Source organism: Salmo salar, chromosome ssa05 (genome assembly GCF_905237065.1).
Source record: "Salmo salar chromosome ssa05, Ssal_v3.1, whole genome shotgun sequence".
Classification (NCBI taxonomy): domain Eukaryota; kingdom Metazoa; phylum Chordata; class Actinopteri; order Salmoniformes; family Salmonidae; genus Salmo; species Salmo salar.
Genome location: NC_059446.1, coordinates 57,808,820 through 57,835,318, shown reverse-complemented (window position 1 = coordinate 57,835,318; position 26,499 = coordinate 57,808,820). Strand labels below are relative to the sequence as shown.

Below are 26,499 nucleotides of genomic sequence, written 5' to 3'. Positions count from 1 at the left end.
AATGGGGTAGTTTACTCGAGAGAAAGAAAATAGTTGAACAAATTTGAACAAATTCATTTCAAATATTTAAGAGAAGCAGAGAGAGAGAGAGAGATAGCTATATTTTGTTGTATTTTTTCCACTTTCACTTTAACTTACTTTGCTAGCTAGTGCAGCTAGCTAATTTAGCCTACTTAAACACTTGCCTCAAACAGAGGTCAGCCAGTGTAACTGCTAAATTGCTTGCTGTAAACAGTACTCCGTTATTGTAGCAGGTTCACTAACATGTTAGTTCTAGTGGATATGTTGACTATGACGTTAGATAAAATGGTGACAACGATGTAGGCTGTGTGTAGCAGCTAGCGGTTCTGGTATGAAGGTTTGGCTTGGAAAGGTTTTTATCGCCTGGTACCAGACAGCTGATGTGTTGTGCACTGAAGTCCACAAGCAAAGGGAAAAGGTGAGAGGAGGAGAGCGCGTAGATGCGAGAAGGAATTATACAACGAACAAAGTGATGATGCTGTTTGTATGTGGCTGCTATGTAAGTGAAATGTGTGTGCGGGTAGTCAGGGGTGTATTCATTCCGCCGATTCTGTTGAAAAAAACGTTTCTTAAACAGAAGCAAATGGAACAAAACGGGGACAAATCTACCTGAATTTGGAACTGTTTGAACTAATGATTACACCCTAGATCAGATAGATGCAAGCAAGAGTGTGCAAGAAGGTATTGAATGTGTCACTGTCTTTCATCTTGATTACTTCCATTTATCTCTCGACCAGTTCCCCCAAGTTATAAACGTTTATTCGTAGGCTAGGTTGTAGCAAACTCATGATGGGTACAGGGGAAATTAAAGTATCACGTAGTTGCCTAAACCTGTTGATGTTACATTGAGCTGGGTTAATGGAATATGAATGACAGTCATACAATACGCTGTAATAGAAATAATGCCACGCTCATAAAAAAAATGTATCATCCTCCTTAATCTTAAACAGCACCAACCGCCGCTAATCTTGAATGTAATCAACATGAGCACTAGCTTGTATAGGAAGGTGGATTTCTACACAGTAGGTTGAAACCAATACTCTAAATGACTGTATATTAAACTCTATTAATATGACTGGTATAGTATTTCATGACCAAAACACATCAAATAGACAGTATCTGAGTTATGTGACCTAATTTCCAAACAGGGACAAGGAGGACTAACTGAGTTATCTAAAATACAAAGCCAGCCGTGTTCTACTTTGACAAGGAAAAACAGATCGATTTCAAACCAGATGATAGCCAGGAAAATCATCCTTACTGTATATCATTTGTAGGTAACTGAAACAGTATTCATAAACAAAGGTCGCAGACCTCAATTTAGTCTGTGATTTGACAGCCATGACTGAATACTAAACTAGATCTGATAAGCAATAATAGATTAATCTGAATGGATTCAGGAAAAACAGTGAAAACATTGTGCACCTGAGCAGTGTACAGGGAAATATCGGAGAAGAGCCATCATTGATGATGTGATTAAAAGGTGTTTAATGTACCGGGCAGCGGGGGGGGGGACCATGGGGCAGACATATTGGAATGGTGATTGGGGGGTCTGATAAGACAGTGTTAGTGTAACATTTTGCTTACCCATCATATCTTTTGTCTTCTTGAAATGTTTATACCAGCGCCCAAATTCCTGACACTTTGCCGCCGACACATTTGCATAGTAAGTGCTGTTCACAATGGAGGAGATCATACTCTGAAAGAGAGAGATTGGTAAAGAGAGAGAAAACCTTCAGGATCCGCAATGTGCGGCATGAGGACATATATTAACGCTGGTGTGACATGCACTGATACTGTGTTTTCTTGTCAAAATGAATAAAACATTTCGGTGCACAAACAACAATATTCTAGCAAAGACCATTTTTTTATCAGTCATGCACAAATCTTGGTCTTGTCTTTCCAAATGTAAAACAAATCAAAATGAAATATAAGAGGTGTGTCCCTTTATAGCAAATGCCACGGAGTTTGAGAGAACCTTTCTGGGAGGAAGGCAAATAGTGAGCTTCACTGAATTAGCAGCCTTGTTGATATGCAGGGTGAAGTACTACAGTAAAGAGCAGTTTGCTTTCAGAAAGTAAAATAACAAACAGACTATTAAAAGTTAGCATCTGGAAATCAGGCAATGTAAACAGATGAATCTTTTCTTTTTTTCTCTGGCTCTCCACAATATGTTAAAAAACATCTTCAAGAGACATAAGGCTTTTATATCTGTGCCCTCTCGCCTTCTCCACAATTGACTCTACTCTTCCTTATTTATTTCTCGAACGCATTCCTCGCAAACAAGGCGCAGTCTTCTTTTCATTAAATGTTTTAACACCTTCCTGGCCTGCGGGTGAATAGCAGGAGAAATTGTTTTGATTGTTATAAATATTCAAAAGATGAAACCATCTGTTTTCAAATTACAGGTATGCCATCTTTATCATATCTTTAATATGAGCACTTGGGGACGGCAGGGAACCTTCTGGCACAACAGCACTTCAGTGAACAATGCAGCAGAGCCGCAGCCACATCTCCCACTCCTTCTCACCGGAGATGGAAGACGAGGGAGGATTGAGTCTGCTGCTGTGGATCACTATGGACCTGATGCTGAACTCCTGACCTCAACACCACTACACAACCGGCATACATTACAATCCCAGTGAATTGCGGAATGATCATTGAGGATGAGTTATTGAGGATCTGACAATTGGTATCTTCAGTAGTGTTAACAGAAAAATGGCACATACAGTACAGTAAATCAGCTGAACCAAGTCCATATGAATGCACTATTTTGGTGAGTACAGTGTAGTCAGTATTGTGGCATAATGGGAACTATTCCTTGGGCGTAGCATGCTATATTTACAGTATCTGGGCGAGGCAGAGCCAGCTATAGCAGGGCCCACCCAAGACACACTTCCTGTGTTCATCTTTGACACAGATGTTCTAATAAACAGTCCTCATTAATCAGGCATCTCTCTCCATACATCACGCCTCTCACTGGGGCTCAAACACACACACACACACACACACACACACACACACACACACACACACACACACACACACACACACACACACACACACAGGCACAGACACAGTACACACACTTGCCAAGCTGTGCAGATAACCACCGCCACCTCGTGCCCACGAAGCCTCTGCCAGCCAGCAGCCATCAACAGGTAGTGGTGGGTACTGTGTGGCACCAGGATGCTGCTGTCTGCCTGCCCTGGGCCCTTTAAGTGATAGCCATCTACAGCACAGGCGCTTATCAGTGTCCCCAGGAAGTCGCACAGGGCCGTTATCTGCTTCAACTATCTACTCCACTTTCCATCATGGGAGAGAGACGCATGAAAAAGAAAAGTTTGGTAAAAACATACAATGGCCTACAAGCATATTACACACACACACACACACACACACACACACACACACACACACACACACACACACACACACACACACACACACACACACACACACACACACACATAAACTAACTAAGACCCTACACACACCCTTTTCTTGTTCCCTAGCTCTGATTGTGGCTAATATCTTGCTTCTCCCCCTCAAACATCTAAAACTAATTACACTCAATTCCACACCAATTGGGTTAAGCGTCCCCACCCCTCCCCACACACACGCACACATGTCCGCACGCCTGCACACACACGCACACACCAATAGGGCCTACCGCTACCTCAGCCGCTGGCAGCCTCAGAGCAGAGCCCAGGCTCACAAAGATGGCATTTGATGGTTATTTGCTGCTATGCAACAGGACAGCTGCTCTGTCAGGGCCGCCCGGTGGGGGGAAAAGGGGGGGCAGAGAGGCGAGGGGGGCCTATTTTGTTGCCGTAGTTTCAGAGGAGCCTGGGGGTTAAGTTCGCTCCCAGTCACTGAGCCGGCACTCTCAGAGAGGGTGGTGATGAGGAGAAGGGGGTGGACGGGAGTCAAACTTTTTAGTGAGACCCCATCTACTTTTCCTCTACTGGGGGCATTACACTCAAACTCCATCTGAGCGCAGTCAAATGATATTCCACTGGGAACAATATCAATAGTCACAGTGGTGAATAAAGTCTCTTTTCTCTCAGGCACCCCTCCCCTCTCTTGGAGCCGGAGTCTCTTCAGGGCATTTGTAGGCCAAACACACAAAGCATGACTCCCCGCCACAAAAGAATGAACTAAATGTTTGACAAGACCCAGAACAAAGGCGCCGTTTTTTCAAGATGCCCCCCCCCCCTTCTTTCTCTCTTTGAGCCCTGTTCTGAGGTAGGGTTCATTCTCTCCCCCAAATTCTCTGTTTGTTAACCTTTCTCTCCCCAGGATTACCCTCCTGAATATCAAGGAGACACTAATCCTATAAAAGCTGCCAATCATCCCTGCCTCCGAACACGCCCTTTCCTCTCCCCGGGCGCTGTTGGCTTCCCAGAAGCCTTAGGTGCGCCTCGGCCTCTGTGGCTTCTCACCTGCCGCCCATCACATCCCCCTCAGGCACTATCATCAGAGACCCTGAGTCTGAGTTTAATACTGATAGGAAACAACAGTAGCCACGCAGGTCTAATACTGGGCTCAATGGCCCAAATGAGCGTTGAGACTTATAGAGAGACCTATGAAAAGCAACACCTCTCTGTGGGTATAGCAATGCAGAACCCACAGTGTAACAGATGTCAGATATTTTCATGTCGGGCCATCTGTGAACCCCTACAATGCAAGTAAAAGGATAGCTGCTTAGAGTATATCATATGTGATATTTGGGATTAACAATGCACATCTCAACTATCATTTCATATTTCCGGTAGCCTGTAAAACAGACCCTCTTACCGACACAGAGCGTCTTACAATGAGTAAATAACAATGGCTGAACAACGGAGTAAAATCGAGCAGCGATGCTGTCCTCTGAGCCTGCGCGGTTGGACCGCACCACAGAGAGTGGTTCACATACGGACCGTAAACAGGGTGATTACCGGGCTGAGGGAGAGAGGGAGGGAGCGGCGGCACGGCTCAGCCTGAACACCACCGGGGGACTCTTTACATCATCGCCACGCTCTGCCCGGCTAAACACAAACACACACAGACACACACACACACACCACACACACATCACCTCTGGGTGACCATACGGCAGCCTTGGTGAGGGGAGAGTCCACTCCATACCGCACACCATAACATACACACTCCATACCGTAAGCGCTCACACACACACTCTATATCGTAAGAGCACACACACACACACACACACACACACACACACACACACACACACACACACACACACACACACACACACACACACACACACACACACACACACACACACACACACACACACACACACACTAAGACGGCTCCTGTGATAGATATACTGCCGTTTCTTTCCTGCAGAACAGCTTCTGTTATGAGCTATGATATACGATGAAAGCTGTAATTCTATAGAGTCAAGCTACTTGAATACAGAGTGAGTGTATTACATAATGGTCAGAGAAAAAAACCTCCAAAAACATACATATTTCTAGCCTGACGTATAAAGAGGAAAATCAAGATTATTCTGGGTTGGTCCATTGTTTACCCAACAATAACCCTGCATTCAATCAACAGTACTGCTTCTGCAAATGAGGGAGGAAGAGAAGAAGGGGGGGCGTGCATCTATATGGACGACAATGGGTATTGATTTGGATTGTCTATGGAATTCTCCATCGTGTTCCACTCTATCAAACTCTGGGCATTTGAAAAAGGGACACTGGCAGTCTTTGGCAAATGGAATAGTGGGGGTTTGTGGACGGCTCCAGCACCTGTGATAAGGGACATTCTTTTGCCAGAGAGCTCTGGTTCATGTCTTTGAGTAACTCCTTGAGGGCATTTCTTACTGTAGAGTGGGTCCACTGCTCTGGCGGCAGGTCCTCCAGTTTAGGACAACTGTGAGACGAGATAGGAGGTAGGAAGGAGAGATAGAGGGGGAGAGAGAAAGAGAAAGGAATGAGGGTGGGGGAGAGGACGGAGAACAGGGAGATTGAGACAGGGGAGGGGGAAATAGAGAGAAGGAGAGAAAAGAGAACAGAGAACAAGGAGAGAACAGGAGGAGAAAGAGAGAGAGAGCGAGATGAGCACAGGGCCTTGCTTTCCTGCTGCAAGCGCCCCTCCAAGACAGACAGATTTCATTTGGCGCATCAAGCAGATGCATCTGGAGATTGCTCGCTCTCCCTCCCTCCCTCCCTCCCTTCTCCCTCGCTCTCTCTCTTTCCCTCTCTCTCTCCTGATTGTTCTGATTAGTTAATTACTTTATACAACACATCTGCTGTATTGATGCATGAATTATACATCAGCTGCATGTGGCAACTATTATTTCATGTTACTTCTACCTTCCTGGCTCGATGTGCTCGGCGAAACAATTTAAGGTGTTACCGGCTAGATTTCTGCAGCGGGGGGAAAGGAAATAACAACATGCCGCACGTAAAAACACACATTTTTGATAAAAAGACAAATAATGTATGGGTCTATGCGATATACCGATGAATGTACTCTATTTACAGACAAGTGGACCCCCTTTCAAACCAGATCATTTTAATGAGGGGGAATTCGAAAGTGAACAAGCAGGTCTCCAGTGAGAGAGCCCTGTTCGCTTCAGATAAGGATCTCTTCATTTGATCAAGCACGCGCCACGCAGACGTCACGTGTGTGGGACATATGGCCGTGTTCGCATTGCATGCATTCCTGAATTATGGCAACGACAAGAGAAACACGTGAACCGCACACTGTCTATTGAGTTGATGTGTGTGTGGTGGGGGAGACGGGTTGCTATTGTCTTCGAGGTTATCAAAATGTTGTAGGTACTTTGATGTTTAATGCATATATAATAAACAGAAGGTAGATAGGTAGAAGTTTGAGGATTCAAAGATAGAGGGCGAACACACACACACACACACAACACACATGGCTCTGGTTGAGGCTTTGCCAGAACACCTTAAACGGCTGTAGCAGCTAGAGCGCCTCTGGGGAAAGCAAAGGAACAGAGGGGAGGAAAAGAGAGGAGGGTGAGTGGTGGAGACAGACAGCTATCCATGCAGGCACACAAGCTTGCTGGAAATAAACACAACCTTCTGTGTCCTGGCTGGTGTGTGTGCAGAGGAGGGGAGGAAAGAGAGGGAGGGAGAGCAACCTGTGTGTGTATGTGAGTGTGTGTGCGTGTGTGAGTGTGTGTGCGTGTGTGCGCGTGCGTGTGAACAGCCCCCCAGAGGGTTGCATTAGCAGTGAACTAGTGAGGGTAGGGCTGAGTGTGTGCAGCTGGCACAGGCCTCTACACCAGCAGTACCAATCTCAGTGTGTGTGTGTGTGTGTAGTCTGTGGGTGCTATGTGGTCTGTAAACAGTATGTGTGGGCTGTGCGGCCAGACTGGTCATTAGAAATAGACGGCGATTTTGGATGTTTGAAAACGTCCTGAGAACGTCGATATATGCCTTCCTCGGCTCTCACAACAGCAACAAATATATAAATATTGCCCAGCACTGGGCGAGAACCGATGATGATCAGAGCTGGGGCATGCTGCTTAGACCACTGTGCTACTGAGGTTCACAATGCTCTAGCAAGCTTTGTGAATACTGATGATACCTGATGGTAATATTGCATGGTTTTCTATTATTTTGTTGTAGCCCTTTCCTGCAGTCAAATGAACTAGTGGCCTTATAAGTGGAATGTTATAAATATATTTCATAATTACATCATTAATAAACATACTTATTTTTTTTTACGCCGAAAATCTGTGTTTCTATGTCAAACGGTTTTGGTATATTTCCGCCTTCTGTGATGTATATAAAGTGTAATATTGGGACACAAACTCAAAGTACATTTGTTTAAGGCTACCAAGAAACACTCTGTGTGACCCTGATTTAGCCCACTGCGGTAAAAGGTTAAGCCTTCCCCAAACCATAGCCCTAACCTTAACTATTAATGCCCAAACTGTTAACCTTTGAGTGTTTTCTGTTTTAATCCTGTAACCATGTGGAATTAACCCTGTGACCACGCGTAATGAAAGCGTTCAAAATAGGCGTTCACCCATAATACGTTGAATTTTGAAGGGAAACTATGAGATGTTGTTGGTGTGGCTACTGACTGTGGTCAATGTATTTCATTTGTTGATTTATTTCACCTTTATTTAACCAGGTAGGCCAGCTGAGAACAAGTTCTCATTTACAACTGCGACCTGGCCAAGATAAAGCAAAGCAGTGCCACACAAACAACAACACAGAGTTACACATGGAATAAACAAACGTACAGTCAATAATACAATAGAAAAAGTCTATATACAGTGTGTGCAAATGAGGTAGGATGAGGGAGGTAAGGCAATAAATAGGCCGTAGTGGCGAAATAATTACAATACAGCAATTAAACACTGGAGTGATAGATGTGCAGAAGATGAGTGTGCAAGTAGAGATACTGGGGTGCAAAGGAGCAAAATAAATTAAATAAATAACAGTATGGGGGTGAGGTAGTTGGATGGGCTATTTACAGATGGGCTATGTACAGGTGCAGTGATCTGTGAGATGCTCTCACAGCTGGTGCTTAAAGCTAGTGAGGGAGATATGAGTCTCCAGCTTCAGTGATTTTTGCAGTTCGTTCCAGTCATTGGCAGCAGAGAACTGGAAGGAAAAGCGGCCGAAGGAGGAATTGGCTTTGGGGGTGACCAGCGAAATATACCTGCTGGAGCGCATGCTACGGGTGGGTGCTGCTATGGTGACCAGTGTTCTGAGATAAGGTGAGCTTTATCTAGCAAAGACTTATAGATGACCTGGAGCCAGTGGGTTTGGAGACGAATATGAAGCGAAGGGCCAGCCAACGAGAGCATACAGGTCGCAGTGGTGGGTAGTATATGGGGCTTTGGTGACAAAACGGATGGCACTGTGATAGACTGCATTTAATTTGCTGAGTAGAATGTTGGAGACTATTTTGTAAATTACATCGCTGAAGTCAAGGATCAGTAGGATAGTCAGTTTTACGAGGGTATGTTTGGCAGAATGATTGAAGGATGCTTTGTTGCGAAATAGGAAGCCGATTCTAGATTAAATTCTGGATTGGAGATGCTTAATGTGAGTCTGGAAGGAGAGTTTACAGTCTAACCAGACACCTAGGTATTTGTAGTTGTCCACATATTCTAAGTCAGAACCATCCAGAGTAGTGATGCTGGACGGGCGGGCAGGTGTGGGCAGCGATCGGTTGAAGAGCATGCATTTAGTTTTACTAGCATTTAAGAGCAGTTGGAGGCCATGGAAGGAGAGTTGTATGGCATTGAAGCTCGTGTGGAGGTTGGTTAACACAGTGTCCAAAGAAGGGCCAGAAGTATACAGAATGGTGTCGTCTGCGTAGAGGTGGATCAGAGAATCACCAGCAGCAAGAGCGACATCATTGATGTATACGGAGAAAAGAGTCGGCCCGAGGATTGAACCCTGTGGCACCCCCATAGAGACTGCCAGAGGTCTTGACAACAGGCCCTCCGATTTGACACACTGAACTCTATCTGAGAAGTAGTTGGTGAACCAGGCGAGGGAGTCATTTGAGAAACCAAGGCTGTTGAGTCTGCCGATAAGAATGCGGTGATTGACAGAGTCGAAAGCCTTGGCCAGGCCGATGAATACAGCTGCACAGTATTGTCTCTTATCGATGGTGGTTATGACATCGTTTAGGACCTTGAGTGTGGCTGAGGTGCACCCATGACCAGCTCGGAAACCAGATTGCATAGCGGAGAAGGTACGGTGGGATTCAAAATGGTCGGTGATCTGTTTGTTAACTTGGCTTTGGAAGACCTTAGAAAGGCAGGGCAGGATAGATATGATAGATAACGTAAATGGTGTGTACAGTTCTACAGTAGGTGCTATGAGCAAACCCGACTGCCATGCATGGTTTTGTATGGACTGGATAGCTACCATTGCTATGTCCAGTCCATCCATGACTATGGGGTGTATGGCTGGATTCCAGTTATGTCTTTGCAGTTATGGCTGCTGCAAGGTCTATGGCTATGTTGCTAATTTGAGTTAGGGTGTAAGCATGGAAAGGAATGGTATGCCTATGTGTTGGGTGTTTAACCCAAGTTAACTAGGTACGCATGCTACACTAGACTGGCATAGCTGGGTGGTGGGGTCAGGAGGGTGATGTGGTTGGGTACTTCACAGGACTTGCATTGGGTGGGTGGTTGATTGGGCAACAGGGCGTGGAGACTGACCTGTGCAGCTGAATTTTCAGCGTGACCACATGGTACACGTCCTGCAGCATGTCTGCCACGGTGGCGTCCGGCGCGTCCGTCACGTAGGACAGTGGGACCGGGTTCCACTTGCCCACCTGAATGAGACCTGCAATGGAAAGAGAAACACAAACACAATCAATGGTAAATGTTATGTTTCTCACAGTTAGACGCATACAGATAAACATTTACAATCATTGATTGATTCTATATTTTCCCCCAGCAAGGCCACATTAAGATTGACATCTCTTTTCCCAGTGAGCCTCGCCCAGGTCTGTGTGTTAGAGTCCCACCTTCACTCCCACTGAGTGTTCTAGCTAGAGGTTTACAGAGCAGAGAGGCCCTGGGAACTCCTGAGAGACATGTAGTTGTATCCACTGTCTGGGATCAATGTCAGCCTACGTTACTGAGCCTTCAGATCAGCTGGGAAACTAGCAGAGGCCTGGACAGCTAAGGCGGTGTGTGTGTGTGTGTGTGTGGGGAGAGTGGGGGAGGGGGAAGTGTGTGTGTGTGTGTGTGTGTGTGTGTGTGTGTGTGTGTGTGTGTGTGTGTGTGTGTGTGGGTGGGTGGGTGGATGGAAGGGGGGAGTGTGTGTGTGTGTGTGGGGGGGAGAGTGGGGGAGGGGGACGTGTGTGTGTGTGTGTGGGGGGGAGGGGGTTGGATGGATGGATGGATGGATGGATGGATAGGGGGGAGTGTGTGTGTGTGTGTGTGTGTGTGTGTGTGTGTGTGTGTGTGTGTGTGTGTGTGTGTGTGTGTGTGTGTGTGGGTGGGTGGGTGGGTGGATGGATGGATGGATGGATGGAAGGGGGGAGTGTGTGTGGGGTAAGCTGTGGGAGAAGCCAAATCATAGCAGGGCCAGTTCTATAGTTCGTGGAGCGGGCCTGTGCGTGTGCGGTTGTGTGTGCGTGCATGCCTGAGTTTGTACGTGTGTGTATATGTGTATATGTTTGTATGTGTGTATGTGTGTGTATGTGTGTGTGAGTGGGACATCAATAGAGTGGGGGCTTGTGCCAGTCCTACCTTTCGCCTGTGCCGCCGAGCTGTGCGAGTAGCCCAGTGACAGAAGGGCCATCTCGATGAGCTGGTTGAACAGCATGTCTTTCCTGACCAGCACAAACTCGGCGTGCTCCTCCTTGCTGTCAAACTCGATGGGGCTCTCGTAATGCTCCACCACGCAGAACACAGGGAGCATGTTGCCTGGATAGACACAGACAACACAGCGAGGGCTCAGACATGACAAATGGTGACCTTCAATGGGGGGATTAATATTACATTTAGACACAGCTGATAGAGTCAGACTACCTCTATTCATGAATGAATGAATGCCAGTGCCATTAGTATTATCAGTGACAGCACAATGATAAATATTGCATTGTTTTTTTTATTAAGATTTCCATATTAGTAGTAGTGGTAGCGGTAGTAGATGTGGTGGTACTGTGATTTTAGTTATTCAATCATGATCAGTGACGTCATGATTAAAGTAATGATTTCAATGTTCTTAGCCATTATTAATGACATCATTATTCAATTTGAACTAAAGTCTAAATAAATTGAATGCTTTTCAGATGAATCTTGGCCTATCTCAGCTTTCAACCACTTTTTGGCTGAGATCTGTTGATTCATTGTCAAGGAGCTCAGATCACATTAGACTGTTTCTGCCTCTGCTGTCAACCCCATATCACCTTCCCATGACGCACCGCTCCAAATCCCAACACTGGTGCGCCCTGAGGTTTACTAGTCTGTGTAAACACTGCACTGCTATTAGGTAGAAAACGAGGAATCCTTGTCCAAAGACATTGAGTGTTCGGGGTGCACTGTGCAAATTTTACATTATACCATTTGGATTAAAAACTGCTTTTGATATTTCGGTGACTTAAGTTTCGGGGCATCATAACTTTTTGGGTTAAAATGTTCCTCTATAGCCTTCAGTGGTGATGATATGCCACACATTATTCATGGAGTTTGAGCAGTTGCAATGAACCATATTTCTAATGGCCGGCATCCTGAAGATGCAAACATCTCTGACAAACAATCAATAAACGGGGTAATCACCAGCAGGTGCCAGGGAATGTGCTGAAACGCTGCTTCTCTCCCTGATTTTAATAGATAGAGATCTAACAATAAAGACTGCTGTGTAGGTTCATTTGGGGATCAATACAGCCTTTGTTTTCATGGAGCGGAGAAAAGCCCATGGTAAATATTATTCAGCTCAAACAATGCCCACTGTGGCCATGCAAAACTTCAGCAACAGACGCTTCTATAAATTTCACAATTTCCTCTCGAAAAAGGCCAAAAATATGCTGGAACGTTCTGAAAAATGGGAGGACAGAGTGATGCATGGCTTTCTCAGCTGGTGTTTTATCGACAAATGAGAGAGGAACCAACTAAGAGCAACAGCGCATCAAGACACTCAACGCAACATTCTATGGTTCCAAAGTCCCCACAAACACCAGCAAACAAACAGACGAGACATAACGGACAACCGTTAATAAACTCATGAAAATCTGCAGGTCTGATGGCTCGTATCTAGCCCCAAAAATTCATAAAAGAGTGACATTATTCATGTGATGACCAGGCCAGTAGTTATATAAAAAAGCTATGTCATCATGAAGGCCCCTTAAGCGGCAAAGGCTCTTAAATGACATTCTCTTCAATAAACAACAGGAGAGAAACAGTGATGCAGCGCTATGCAGAATAACACAGTAATAATTCTTAAACGGCCTCGGTACAAACAATAGGTTTTCGTAGATAGGCCTAAGTGTGGGTGTGTGCACTAAGATGACTAAGGGAAATTTAAATCGGGTTTGCGCAGGAAGATGGAAACAAAACCATGACAACATGACACTTGTGAACCATGAAGACATGACAATTGTAAACACAGACAGCACATACACACACACTTACGACATTCCACCTCTCTCCCATCTTGCCAAACACACACAGGCCATAATTTGGGCCTACTTGTACTGAGGGTCCTTTTGAAGTGTCTGAGGGTTTATATTTTGCTATCTCACACACCTACACACATAAACACACACCACCCTGACCAGTGTCACTCACCCCTCTTGTGGCAGTTCTTGAGGAGGTGTCCCGAGGGTTTGTAGGGTACCCCGGCCAGCTTGGCCCCCGTGCTGCCCAGGCGGGCCCTGCCCACGGGGCTGCCGTTCTGTTCCAGCCGGGCCAACTTGGCTGGGGGTGCCTTGGAGTCACGGTCGCCCATGCTGTTGACCAGATCACAGTTCTCCTTCCCCAGGCACGCCTCGCTGAGATGGTCCATCATTCTCAGCACCTCTGCTCACTATCACCTGGGAGGAGATAAGACAGGGACACAGTCTGGGTGTTCACTAGCTGGCAGAACATTAGGGGGGGGGGGGGGGGTTCATGGACAGGTAAGGCCTTCACACAGTAAGCACATCATATTCAATTGCATGATATGAAGTATGCCAAATAATATTTTTAGGGTTGATTGTTTTGACATTGAAAATGTTACAACAAAGAGGGTGATAACTTGTAAACATGAACATCTATCTATGGGAAAAAGCACATAACAAAAACATAACAGTTACAACAATAACTGCCAATTTTGTGCTTTCATTACTTGGCACTCACATTGTTTCGTGCCATCGTAATGTTCCCATTTTTCAGAGCATGTATTATTTATGTCTGTCCCACTACGGATTCCCATACGGTGGGCAAACAAGCCCATTTTTTTGCAAACACATTAATTTGCAGAGAGATTCCACTCCGATGATTACTGCAGTTCACAGCACAAGCCCACAAGCCCACAAGCCTTGCAACAGTGAAGTGAAGGCTGAGATAGTAGAGCTAACATATTCAGCTTGAGTCACTTTCAGCACTCCAAAGAACAAAAAATTACCAGACAGGCTTTTGGGAAAAAAGCATAAAAAGGCAAAGTGGTATCACATGTGCCTAAACAGGAAGAACAATTGTGTGGGATGTTTCTTTAAATTGCTCTTTCAATTTCAGAGAAGACATTACAAAATGTGAGGTAAAACTGAATGAAAGCAGTACCATTGAAAAGATGGTGACTTTTTATACCTTTGAGCCTATCAGAAATTAAAAGTGCAATCAGAAAAAATAATGATGTGTGAGCCTGACATGCCAGGCTTCCACACATTTTATTTAACCAGGCAAGTCAGTTAAGAACAAATTCTTATCTACAATGATAGCCTACCAGGGAACAGTTCGGGGCAGAATGCCAGATTTTTACCTTGTCAGCGCGGGGATTCGATCCAGCAACCTTTCGGTTACTGGCCCAGCGCTCTAACCACAAGGCTACCTGCCGCCCACACACACAGCCACTGACTGCAGGAAGCACACAATCAACACCTTGACAGGCTCTCCATGACTAAAAGACATGGTTAAACACCTAATACACACCATTTGCTTTAGCAACATTTGAATAATTATCTGTTATGGTGTTTCATTATTTTTGGTAAAAAATAAGGCTCAATTCAGATGGGTTATTATACAGTGTTTACATTGTGCAATAGAAAGAGTTGTTAAATATTTAAACAAAAACTGAACAGGTCAAAATAATGTATCCCCACCTTCCCACCAGCACACAAATTATCATGAACTATCTCATTCATGATATGCAACGAAGCAACTAATTATTTAAATAGGGGGGCAACAGAATCCAGACCCGGATATTGTGGTAGTCCAGGGCAGGATTTCTGAATGACCTTTAAAAAAGACAAGCAAGAGTGCAAAACACAAGTTAAGTTAGAATTAGGGGAAACCAACCTGAAACTCAGCACTTCAAAACTCGAAAGCATATAATGCAGTCTTGGTGAACGTTGCCTTCTTCAAGTTTTGTCAAGGGAAAGAAAACTTCAATGTCTGATGCTTTCTAGTTTTAAATGATAGGTCCTCTACAGAAATGTGTTCTTATTTTGAGAGATGAAAGGTTGATATACATAAGAGCAACCCAAATCTATATAAAAGAAGACGTCGAGACAGACTGGGATACGATAACATTGGTAAGGAATTAAGTCTGTACAGTATAGCCTAAATAAATCGAATTATTTGCTCACTGGAAAAATAGTCATTCTTACGTCTTATTAGAAGTAGCGGAGGAAAATAACACCTGATACAATAAACTGGCTAACTGTCTCGAGCATAGTCAATCGGTTACAAGTGCAACGACTTAACACAACGTATCCACCACGATTATCAGTCAGTCGTTCGTGAATAGAACATCGGATAGTGGTAAGCGGTGCTGAAATCTGTTATTTCTACCAGTCGCGAACAATCCTGATGTATAAACGCATACAAAAATATCGTGTATTAAATAAATTCGGCTTCTCTAGAAAAAAAAAATCGGCAATGATCTGCTATCTCATGTAGAGACGATGGCGCAACGATATGCACACCCATGTTAAAAAGTGCGATTTACTTTCCAATGTCGAGTTAAGGCTTGCTATGGATGCATGACATCTGCTTGCGATATGTGTTCTTTCTGCTGGTTTGATTAACGTCCGGACGGGAGCTCTTCTTTCTTTCTCGCTTTCCCCCTCTGTGTCCCCATTAAATTATGAGTTGTATTGACTCATCACTCCCCTTGCTGGTGCTGCCTGTGCTTTCCCTTTCTCCTCCTCATTTCAAAAGAAAATACCCCCAAAACAAAACGATTTAACCCGCATGTCGAGTGTTGAAGGCAGCCACCCGCGACAGCCGATGTCCTGGCGGAGTGGAGAACCTAAAATAAAGTAAAAAGTGGAAAGAAAACAGAGGATGGTGCGATTTCCGGCTGTGCGCGCAGGAATTTTTAATCAGCTTGATTAGAGTGAGGCGGTTCTGCATTTATTACTGAATAACACACATGCACATACACAGAGGCGCGCATAGGCTAAACATATTCGAGATGCTACGCGAATGGACATTATATAGGCTACAGGAGGACCATGTGTGAAATTGTTCAAATAAGCCGATATAAACCGCGCATCACTGAAACGCTATCCGAGACAGCACAATAGATTAACTCCCATGCCATTTTGGCTATTGATCTACGTCAGTCCTGAGTAGCCTGCTCGACCCGTAAGCTATTCTTATTGTACAAACAAACACATCAACAAACAAACAAAATTGGTATCCCGAATTATAATAGGCTGTTTGTTTATTACATGGTTACTATTATTTTCCTGAACTTTTCCCATAATAAGATGAATAATAGCCTACAATAATAATGCCAGAATCCGATATTATGATTATTGAAGACAGATCAAATCTGTTGGGGTGTGAACAAAAGCCTGTTAACTGTGTTTGCATATCACTTAGAGGTGCCTCACTGGCTGAATATGTCTTATTGCTACAGCACACATCATAGAAGTAGAGGGTGGTGAGCAAAAGCTGTTGTGGTGCCTTTCTAAATAGCTTATGTACACAGTGCATTCATTGCACACACGCTACGAGCAGACCTACACACCGGGTGACAACACAATAGAGAGCATAGCCAATCCTCTACTACTAAAAAGATTGGATTACGATACTGACTTTCCCTGACCACAAATATGGCACTGTCCTAACCTCGCACAGGAGAGAGGGGGGACTGGGAGAGAGTGAGTGTGACCTTCCCAAGACCCTAGAGGCGCACCTCAAGGACATCACTGTCAAGGCAAGTGCCTTACAACTTCTGTTATAGACAAAGTATTGTCTATAATGGAAAGCAATGTAGCTGTCTATTACTATATACACCACGATACAATTATTCTTGCTCAACTGGGAATGTGCACAGCACAGCACTGCTATAAAACATATGTTTGCACAAACAACGTAGAGAGACCAGCAATTGTCACACAGAATTAAAGAATGCAAATCATTACAGTTATCCTGCATACCCTGAGATAAAACACTATTCTACACGAAAAGGTTGTCAGCAGGGGACAATAAACAAAAACAAATGTAGGTGTAAATACTTGCAGAGACAGACCAAGATATTAGGTACAGTATATCAGGCATGTTGTCAACACAACATGAAAACAAGGCAGTCCAGATTCAGAAAAAAAAGCTAAAAAGGAAACCAACCAAAACAGGACGCATTAATACCTGGCAAACCATAAACACAAACTCTATATGTGCAGTGATTGCCTACCTCTTTGGTCAAACACAGAGGAAATGCTCCGTATAGAAACAAAATGTTGCATATATTGTAGTATTTAATCATAAACCCTGGTAAGGCCTATAGCTCCCAGAAATGTTAAGCCAAATCATAAATCTCCTCCCACACAACAACAACAAAAAAAAAAGTGGTTGTTTTGTCAATAACGCACAGAGGCGAGCAGTAGGAAATATGTGAGGGGAAAAGATTGTGATAAAAAGTCCAACTCTTCAAAAGTGGGTTTCTCTTAAATTCCTGAGAGATGGTTCCTAGAGATGAGACATATTGAGCTCAGGGAAACTCTTGGTTCATACCTGTTTAAGGAGTTTTAAGCCAAGAAGGTCATACTTTATGGTGTTCAAGCTTTATAAGGATTGACCCAGCAGATGACCTCATTATCATATAAAAATGTGAGTGTTTTATGTTTTTTGATAGAAAGAGCACCTGAGTCACTGTATTCCCAATGATTGTATTGCTGAAAAACGTTTGAGCCAGAAGTAAACAGAGCAAGGTAAGATTCGGCGGTAGGGTCAAAGTTTTATTTAACACATTGGGAAAATTCAATGCTAAATACATACATCAAATGTTTTTTTATCAAAATAGTTTTTGAGAGACTACACATGACGCTTGCTGTACATTTGGTTAGGTGTACATTTTCATATCTGTCAGAGTGGGCATGGACATAGAAATAACAGCGAATGCGAGCTGTAGTCGGGCAAATTGTTATCTGCCGTGACGCAAGCAGCCGCTGTCATTTCCACTGTGATTGTGGGAGACCATCAGAGAGCATTGATAACCCTGCCAGCCAGGTTCTGGCACTGCCAACAGGTGCTGCCACTGCCAGCGATGTTGGCACAAACATGGCTGTGAAAACCCTCTGACATCCAGAAGGGCACAGATTTGCACTGACTGCACCACTGAATCAACAGTACTGATTATCAATTAACATATAGGTTTTTTGTATCAGAGAGAAAAAAATATATTTTTCACACTGAAAGGCCTCTATCAATACCAGCTGATTACAAACACACTATTGTGATAGATTTACCAGGGCCAAGGCGTATGTGTTATTACATGTTTGTAAGAGATGGGTGATGTTACAGCTGAGCTCTTTATTATGAAGCAGTGGTTTGACATGCACATCTTCAATAAAATAAACGATGTAAACATAATGGATGTCTTTAAAGATGTATCTCTGTTAAATAGTGTAATACTTGAGCCGTGTGATTTAGTTACAATACAAAGCTAGTAACAAGATTCATGGCCATAAACAGTAGGCAAATCACATGCACGTGGCCTTTATAAGTAAGATAAGAGGTCGAAAATGGCAATCATAAATCGATTTCACTATCATTTCACAACACCTACTCATGATCCCTTCTATTGTGCTGTCACCTTTGCCATTTTTTGCACCACCATATTATATAACTTTACAAATATTTTTGCCATATTGTAGCCCCTTCTTTGACCCTCACTATACCATCACATAAAACGATCATGAAGTCCCTTGTTAAATAATGGAGAGAAAATAAGTACGGGGTCAGTTTTAACAACCAGTTTATAATCTACTCTTTAACATGTCAAGATCCTGCAAAAGAAAGCGGCATGAGCGAACGCAGAAATGTTGGCGTGGCGTCTCTGACGATGTGGCTTCATTGTTGTCCCAGACGCCGGACGCGTCATCACATACAGTATGTAGGTGGTGTGATGTCTTCATGCTCACTACTTTAATGGGCATTAATACGATTATTTGGATTATCTAATACAAATGAGCCTGTCTGCATCTTAGCAGCGTGTGAATACTAACAACATGGGGTAGTGCTGTCAGTGCAGATCTCAGCTTGCTGTGTAGAATCTGGGATATATGAAAGGACACAAAAAAAGAATACACTAATAAGCCAATGAGGAATTCTATAATATGTGTATTATTAATATTGGTGTGCTGATGTCAAAACATTATTATAGTACATGCACAAATTCCCTCTCCACTAATGAGTTATTGTTTATACAGTAGTAGGTATTTGCAAGTGTGTTTGCATTGAGAGTGTGTATACAGCAAACCAATTACCAAAGTCACATGAAAACTTGAAGAGGATAGTGTCCGGTGCAAATTGTTTTAGTTGAAGGGACATTTCCAGCAGTATTGCATGGTGTGCCACATATAAAAATGAACTATTACTAAAACGACATCAGTGAGAAACTGAGAGATCCTATGAGTACTCAGTCGTTAAGCAATGAACCTGAATATGAAATATATTCCATAGCAGCAATGGATAGTGTTCTTTAAACTGAATAAGTTGTAGGCTCTCTATTAGGCCCTCATAGTCAGTATGGTTTTGAATTAAAAGTGAAAGAAAGTCAATCGTGTTTTTAAAATTCTGATTTGGCAGTGTTGTGTCGTCGTCAGAGAAAGAGCGTGCGATTCAAATGAACATCTTAAAGTTTCCTAAGTGCTTAATTATTTTTATAATCACATGAATGTCCAAAGTAGAACCGGACGACGTCCCCGCCCACTTACTGGAAGACCTTTTCACTTTTCTCTGAACAGGCCTCACAGTATGCGTCAAGTCGTAGATGCCGGCATCAAAGAGTAACAGAAATGAGACGGTGACGATTTTGAGAAGCCGCATGCTCTTACAAAATATACTATTTGCCTCACAGAACGGAACTCTGACGCCCACCGCTAGTACGATGTGTGGTGTGCACTGTACAACTCCCCCCACACACGGAAACACAGGTTTCTCGGTATCCGAGATTGAGCTGGTGTCAGCTCTGTGTCTGTCTGGACCTATATGCATCATAAGGTCAAGACCGCTGTCCCGTGCCACAGCAGCCGAAGCGACAGTGGAGCCACGACGACGACCGGGCCATGATTAACACAGGGCCAGAGCTGGCCTCATATCAATCTGCCCACAGGAATCTTTATTAATGATTCAAAACAAATTATTGTGTCCCCGAGGCTGGTGAAAGGACCCTGTATCGGCTTGTTTATCCCCCTTCGCTTTTATCGAATTATAAAACAAATTACTCATAGAACAATTAACTAGCATCAGTTTCAGGGCCTTGGAATGACTTTTCTGTCACTGGTTGCAGGGCCAGTGCTCATCACATGACTGAATAATTACAACTCTAATTTCTGCCTCGTGGATTGCAACATATCAACAATTAATAGCTAGAGAGACAGGGTTGTGTGTTTCGGGAAAGCGACACTGAAGATGGCTTTGTCCACACTTTGATGTTAAGCTACACAACGAAAGGGGGAGGCTAAAGATGGTGCAAAGGATGCCATATACTCTGCTGTGGAGGACACTTGAAAGGACAAAACTACGGTTGGTGCAGGAGAACTCTTAAGAGTGTTAAGTGAATGTGGGCAGGTGAAACAAATGTTTACTATGCCCAGTACACAGAGAGGCTACTGAGCCAACCATTCCATAGGCCTGGGTGGGAGCATTGGATAAGGAGTGCCAACATGTCAATGCAGTTGCATCTACATATTTTCCTCTGCACATTTAATCTGCAGTCAAAGGATTCATCCACCACTGTACAAAACATTTGACAAGGGAATGGTTGAGGTTGTGTTTGTGTGTACAAGAGAATACAGTATCGGTTGAAATTGTTTCATCGGAGTATGTGGGTGGGTATTAACAACCTGATCTTAGCAGGATGCAAATTCCACCAAAGCACTCGGTTCCTTTTTTGTTGCATTATCTGAACAAAGGATTCAGGAAAACCTACACAGATCGGATAATGACAAGCATAAAAATAAAACACAATCACATTTTTTCAAGAAATCAAAACACATGTTGGGCCTGAAATAAGGTGATTTGAATTTTAAAAAGTTCAAGGTATCAGTCAACATGTATTTCAAATTGTGTTTGTTATTGTGCAGTGAAGCATGCAAACAATTGCTATTCAATTTTTTACAGAAATGTCATTTTGCCAAACCGTGACAGAATCGACATGACAGACTTTGGTTATTTATCTCTGTGGAAAGACAGGCTCCCCATTCAACCAAACAGTGCTGATTGTGAGGACCAGAAACAATGCAAGCTTTTATCGTTAAGCCAAGGAATCTGGATCAACAGTATGCAAAGCATATGCCAAAATAAATTGTTTTCAACATGCTGGGGCAACATATCCCCCTTTTAAAGGAGTCTCAGATCATGGCAAAATGTGCTGTAACTCTGCAGTTGCATACAAGCGCGCATCCAGGGTGGTATGTCTGTAATTGTCAGGCTTTTTTACATTTTTGACACTGAGCCCTGGAATGTGCAAACAATCCCTATTAAGACACAGACCTTTTACCCCAACTGGTTGCAGCATGTCATCAAAAAGTCTCAGATTCACTGTTACCTTTGTTCTCTATTAGCAATCATAACAGACCTATTTCAGAGGAGGTGGAATCCCCAAAGAGTCGCACATCAAAAAACGAGACAGGCCTCTTATTTACTGGCGACAGTCTAATAAATGCATTTGCTGGCAGCTAAACAGGTATTTACTCTGCTCCCTACCACAGGTATAATTTCACTGTTTGCTGAGCTGTTATTTCTACAGTGCTAATTATCGAGGGTGGTAAAGACGATTAATGGTTTTACCCTAGATATCAGTCTCAGCCCAGCGAGACACAACCCAACTCTAGACTCTCCAAGTACTTTGCTGTATGAATTTTTTTAATAGCGTAGAGATCTTCGTAGGAGGTATTTTGAAGAAGCCCCAAACTCTTTTAGCTACACCCTAACCTGAAGCCATCGTTTAGCCACAAAAGTCTGGAGGTTCTACCATTTAGCGTCCACATCATTTTTTTCTTCTTCTTCAAAAACAAGCTACCACTGCAAGGAGCTTGAGTGAATAATTCAGCTTCAAACGTCAGTGTTGTTGAGTGTCATTGAGCCATCATTGTGTGTTTTATGAGGAGAAGTTCCACATCAGTAGCAAAGAGGAAAGCTCTATGATGTACTGTACTGCCTAATTGGTCTCTTAGGGTCAGGACGTGAACTGAAGACGTTGTTTCCTCTCGCCCACCTATTATGTACGTTAGTATCTATTACTATGTACTTCCAACCCTACATCCTTTATCACAACTGCTGTTCAACTGCTGTGGGGACCTCATCTGAAAGAGTACTATAAGTTGCACACCGTACTCCTGTCTTCTGTACTGTATGTTAAGAGCAGCAGCCAACGTTCAGCTGAGCCTGCAATGCCTCCGCTCCTTCAGAATCTTCTGCTCCCGTATGCTAGAGTGACCTGACAAATGAAGTGGCAATTATTGGAGATGTGAGGCAAAAGTGCCACCAGGATGACTAAGGTGGAGAGGAGAGGGAGAGATCCCCTAGGTGTGTTTCTAACAGTTCTCAAACAGTAGGTTGATTTCCTGCTATTACAGAGCAGTCAATAACAAAGGCGGGCACTACTTTCACTTTGGTGCCTTGACAAATATAACCATACTTTTGATAACCTCAAAAACATCTATAGGCAAAGACAGACAGCTAAATGTCTTGGTATTTCTTCTGCTTTTTTTCTTGATAATTGATCCCCTTATGGTCATTATTACATGTCGAAGGAATTTGCAAAAGGGTATGTGAACATTAAACAATTATGGCACAATGATAGGCTTCTTCAGAGCATCACTATTGGATCTGTGTCCTGTTAGCTATCTGGACTGTTAGCACTGTCCTTGCCATCTGACTTGTGTCGTTCCTGTCAAATAAGGTTAAGTAACAGATTTGTGTAAAAGATCAAGGAGGTGTGTGTGTGTGTGTGTGTGTGTGTGTGTGTGTGTGTGTGTGTGTGTGTGTGTGTGTGTGTGTGTGCCACTTTCACAACGGCTAGCTAAGTGTTAAGACTGGTTTTAGTAAGCAGAAAGTGAGACTGAGAGGGCTAACAGCAGCGCTCAACGTTCAGTCTTTCATCTTAAGCAGGATTTACAAGAAGCGACACGGTCGCTAAAACAGGAAAAGGGCTGTGACATTGTTCTGTGAAATAGTGACCAGATTAACTACAACAGCTCCTCAAACTGTGAGAGATTTCACAAGATACAATCACCTCTATTAAAACCATACCCTGGTTTTCTCCAGCTTGTGCATGAGCACTACTAATGGCATGATTATCAGACTCTCAGCATACAGGACTATCACACTCTCAGCATACATGACTATCACACTCTCAGCATACATGACTATCACACTCTCAGCATACAGGACTATCAGACTCTCAGCATACAGGACTATCAGACTCTCAGCATACAGGACTATCACACTCTCAGCATACAGGACTATCAGACTCTCAGCATACAGGACTATCACACTCTCAGCATACAGGACTATCACACTCTCAGCATACAGGACTATCAGACTCTCAGCATACAGGACTATCACACTCTCAGCATACAGGACTATCACACTCTCAGCATACAGGACTATCACACTCTCAGCATACAGGACTATCACACTCTCAGCATATAGGACTATTACACTCTCAGCATACAGGACTATCACACTCTCAGCATACAGGACTATCACACACTCAGCATACAGGACTATCAGACTCTCAGCATACAGGACTATCACACTCTCAGCATACAGGACTATCACACTCTCAGCATACAGGACTATCACACACTCAGCATACAGGACTATCACACTCTCAGCATACAGGAGTATCACACTCTCAGCATACAGGAATATCACACTCTCAGCATACAGGACTATCACACTCTCAGCATACAGGACTATCACACTCTCAGCATACAGGACTATCACACTCTCAGCATACAGGACTATCACACTCTCAGCATACAGGTCTACACTCTCAGCATATAGGACTATCACACTCTCAGCATACAGGACTATCACACTCTCAGCATACAGTCAGCAGTGGAGAGAAAAATGTTTACGCACTAGATTTGTCGAATCAACTTATTCTATAACATATTGCATAGGCATATTAGGCTAGTTAGAAATATTAGACATACAAACTTTTGCTCCTGTGAAAGAATACTTAAAACTTAACTATAAGATTACTTAAAACGTAACTATGGTAAATGCAATTCTCCATATCATGCTGATTTTACCTGATGTCCCTGTGGAATAATTGTTTTAATAAATACATATTTTCCGTGTTGAATTATTTTACTAATATTAGCTGATATAAAGATACCATGACATTTTTCAGGGCTGAGACAATAGACAGCTTGTTTACCTATCTGTGATCAGTGAATCAGATCAGATTAATCTAAGTCAGCAGCAATGCTAGTGATTATGGCATGTCAAGAATCCAAGCAGTACTGAGATATATGAAAGAGACTGTCGTGAACCTGAACAAAACCACAACACACCTATGCCCACACAATCTCACAATGGCACACTACAACTTCCCATAACATGCCCTTACACACACACTCATCTGGGTCTTTCTGAAAACACCGTATCAGCACAACTACAAAAACCTCAATTAGACAAAAAACTCAAGGCCATCATTACTACTTTTACCCAATATGCTCACTATCATGTTGTCAACGCAACCACTGCAAAAGGGGATATTCATTATGTTCGCAATGCACTTTATTTCTTCATTTACTATTTGAGTTCCATTAGGCTACAATGCGTTTGATTATGAAGCAATTATTCATGAAGTGCAGCGTTAGATAGTACGGTATAATAACTATGTTCTCTGACTATTAAAGATCACCTATTGTTTAAATCATGGAAAATGTAAAGTTATCTGGATAACTATCTTAAACTATATGGATCAGTTGGAATGTGCGAGTTCTGTCTTAAGATAAGCATAGACTCAAATTTGAACGATTATCACTCTTCATAAAACACCCATTGGCAAATTAAAAAGGGGGGGTATCATGGCCTGTTGGTATAGGCTAATAGACTACTTAGCCTACTTGTTATTAACACGTGATACAAACTGTCACGTTCTGAAAGTATATAACTCATCTAACAGTAAACAATTGCCGCGACAAAAAAACTAATGTTGTCAAAGACACTGTTATCTATGCCTATATACAGTTGTATAACAATAAAGGTGGCTAATGTTTTTCTATTACGGTTATTCCAAGACATCACTCAAAACAAATACTGGTCATGTAATGCATTTTTCTAGCCAAGTTTGCAGGTAGCCTAGGCTACATCACGGAACTGAAAAGATAAGGAAGCACAGAGTTGGTGCGTTCCCTCAAGATGCGCAATATACATGAATCGGTTTAACCTCATTCAAGAGTCCCTATTAAGTCTGGAATATGCCGAGTTATTATTTACAACTGAACTAAACGCGACACAAAAGTATAGATATTTATATATTATAGCCTATTTCATCTATCGTCTATCATAAATCATGCACTCAGAACGTAGAGATTGTCTTCTCTAAATAGAAGACATAATGTGCAAATACTTAGATGCATTTTGGCCTTCAGTCGGTTATCGTGAAGTGTCTGAAAACTGTTGGTCAACTGACCTAAATGCTTGCTGTCAAAGACTACTTCCGTTCATTCAAGGATCACACCTACATTTTTTAAATAGGTGGACATTCCAGTCTTTCGGTAGCCTACAACATAGCAAATAGCAAAAATAAGCAGGTTCTGTTGAATTGAAAGAGAAAAAATGAATTCTGGAGAAAATGTAATAATACCTTCAAAGTTAGCAGTTACCGTGAAGCCTCTTGTTTTCCATCAAAAGTTCAGAATTCTAATAGAGTCTGCTCCACCTTGACGGATCCAAAACTGCTCGGACAATTCCGGTCGAGAAAGACACACGAGCTGTCAAAACTGCATTCGCAAAGACTGCGCAAAGCTGAACTTCGGAGAGCCAGAACTGAGCGCAAATGCAAGCAACGTGTGCTGCGGGAGTGTGCTAGATTTGAGTAGCGGCATGAGAGGAGGGTTTCTTTGAAAGGGTGGCAGGTAAACGAACCGCCCCTCCCCGTTTCTGATGCTCAAATCGATGATTTGCCAGCTGTGGCGCAGCTTGTCTCGTGCCCCACTTTAGTTTTTACAGCGCTCTTCTCCCGGCGCGCTCTCCAGGGTCTCCAGGGAGCTCTTCGCGGGAATAGCAGATAGGAGCCGACTGCCAGGAGAGCGTTCACACTCATTCATTTTCATATCTACACGCCACATGTTTGGGTGTCAAGAAAAACGACTGATAATATA

The 26,499-nt window shown here is 43.2% G+C and overlaps 1 protein-coding gene across 12 annotated transcripts in view; it reads right to left on the bottom strand.

Annotated features, from left to right (window-relative positions):
* satb1b (SATB homeobox 1b) overlaps positions 1 to 26,227 on the bottom strand; it is a 53,927-nt gene extending 27,700 nt beyond the window's left edge. For 5 of the 12 annotated variants that reach the window (XM_014200718.2, XM_014200723.2, XM_014200724.2 and 2 more), the window contains exons 1-6: positions 25,983 to 26,226; positions 13,289 to 13,533; positions 11,249 to 11,425; positions 10,208 to 10,334; positions 5,790 to 5,913; positions 1,609 to 1,720 (exon numbers count right to left, since the gene is read on the bottom strand). In XM_014200718.2, coding sequence (XP_014056193.1) covers positions 1,609 to 1,720; positions 5,790 to 5,913; positions 10,208 to 10,334; positions 11,249 to 11,425; positions 13,289 to 13,508 — 760 coding nt within the window. In that variant the 5' untranslated portion in view covers positions 13,509 to 13,533; positions 25,983 to 26,226. Of the gene's footprint in view, positions 1 to 1,608; positions 1,721 to 5,789; positions 5,914 to 10,207; positions 10,335 to 11,248; positions 11,426 to 13,288; positions 13,534 to 14,995; positions 16,113 to 25,982 lie in introns of those variants that run through there. The other 7 variants (XM_014200726.2, XM_045718418.1, XM_045718419.1 and 4 more) reach the window with 4 other exon arrangements.
* Positions 26,228 to 26,499: the final 272 nt, after the last annotated feature.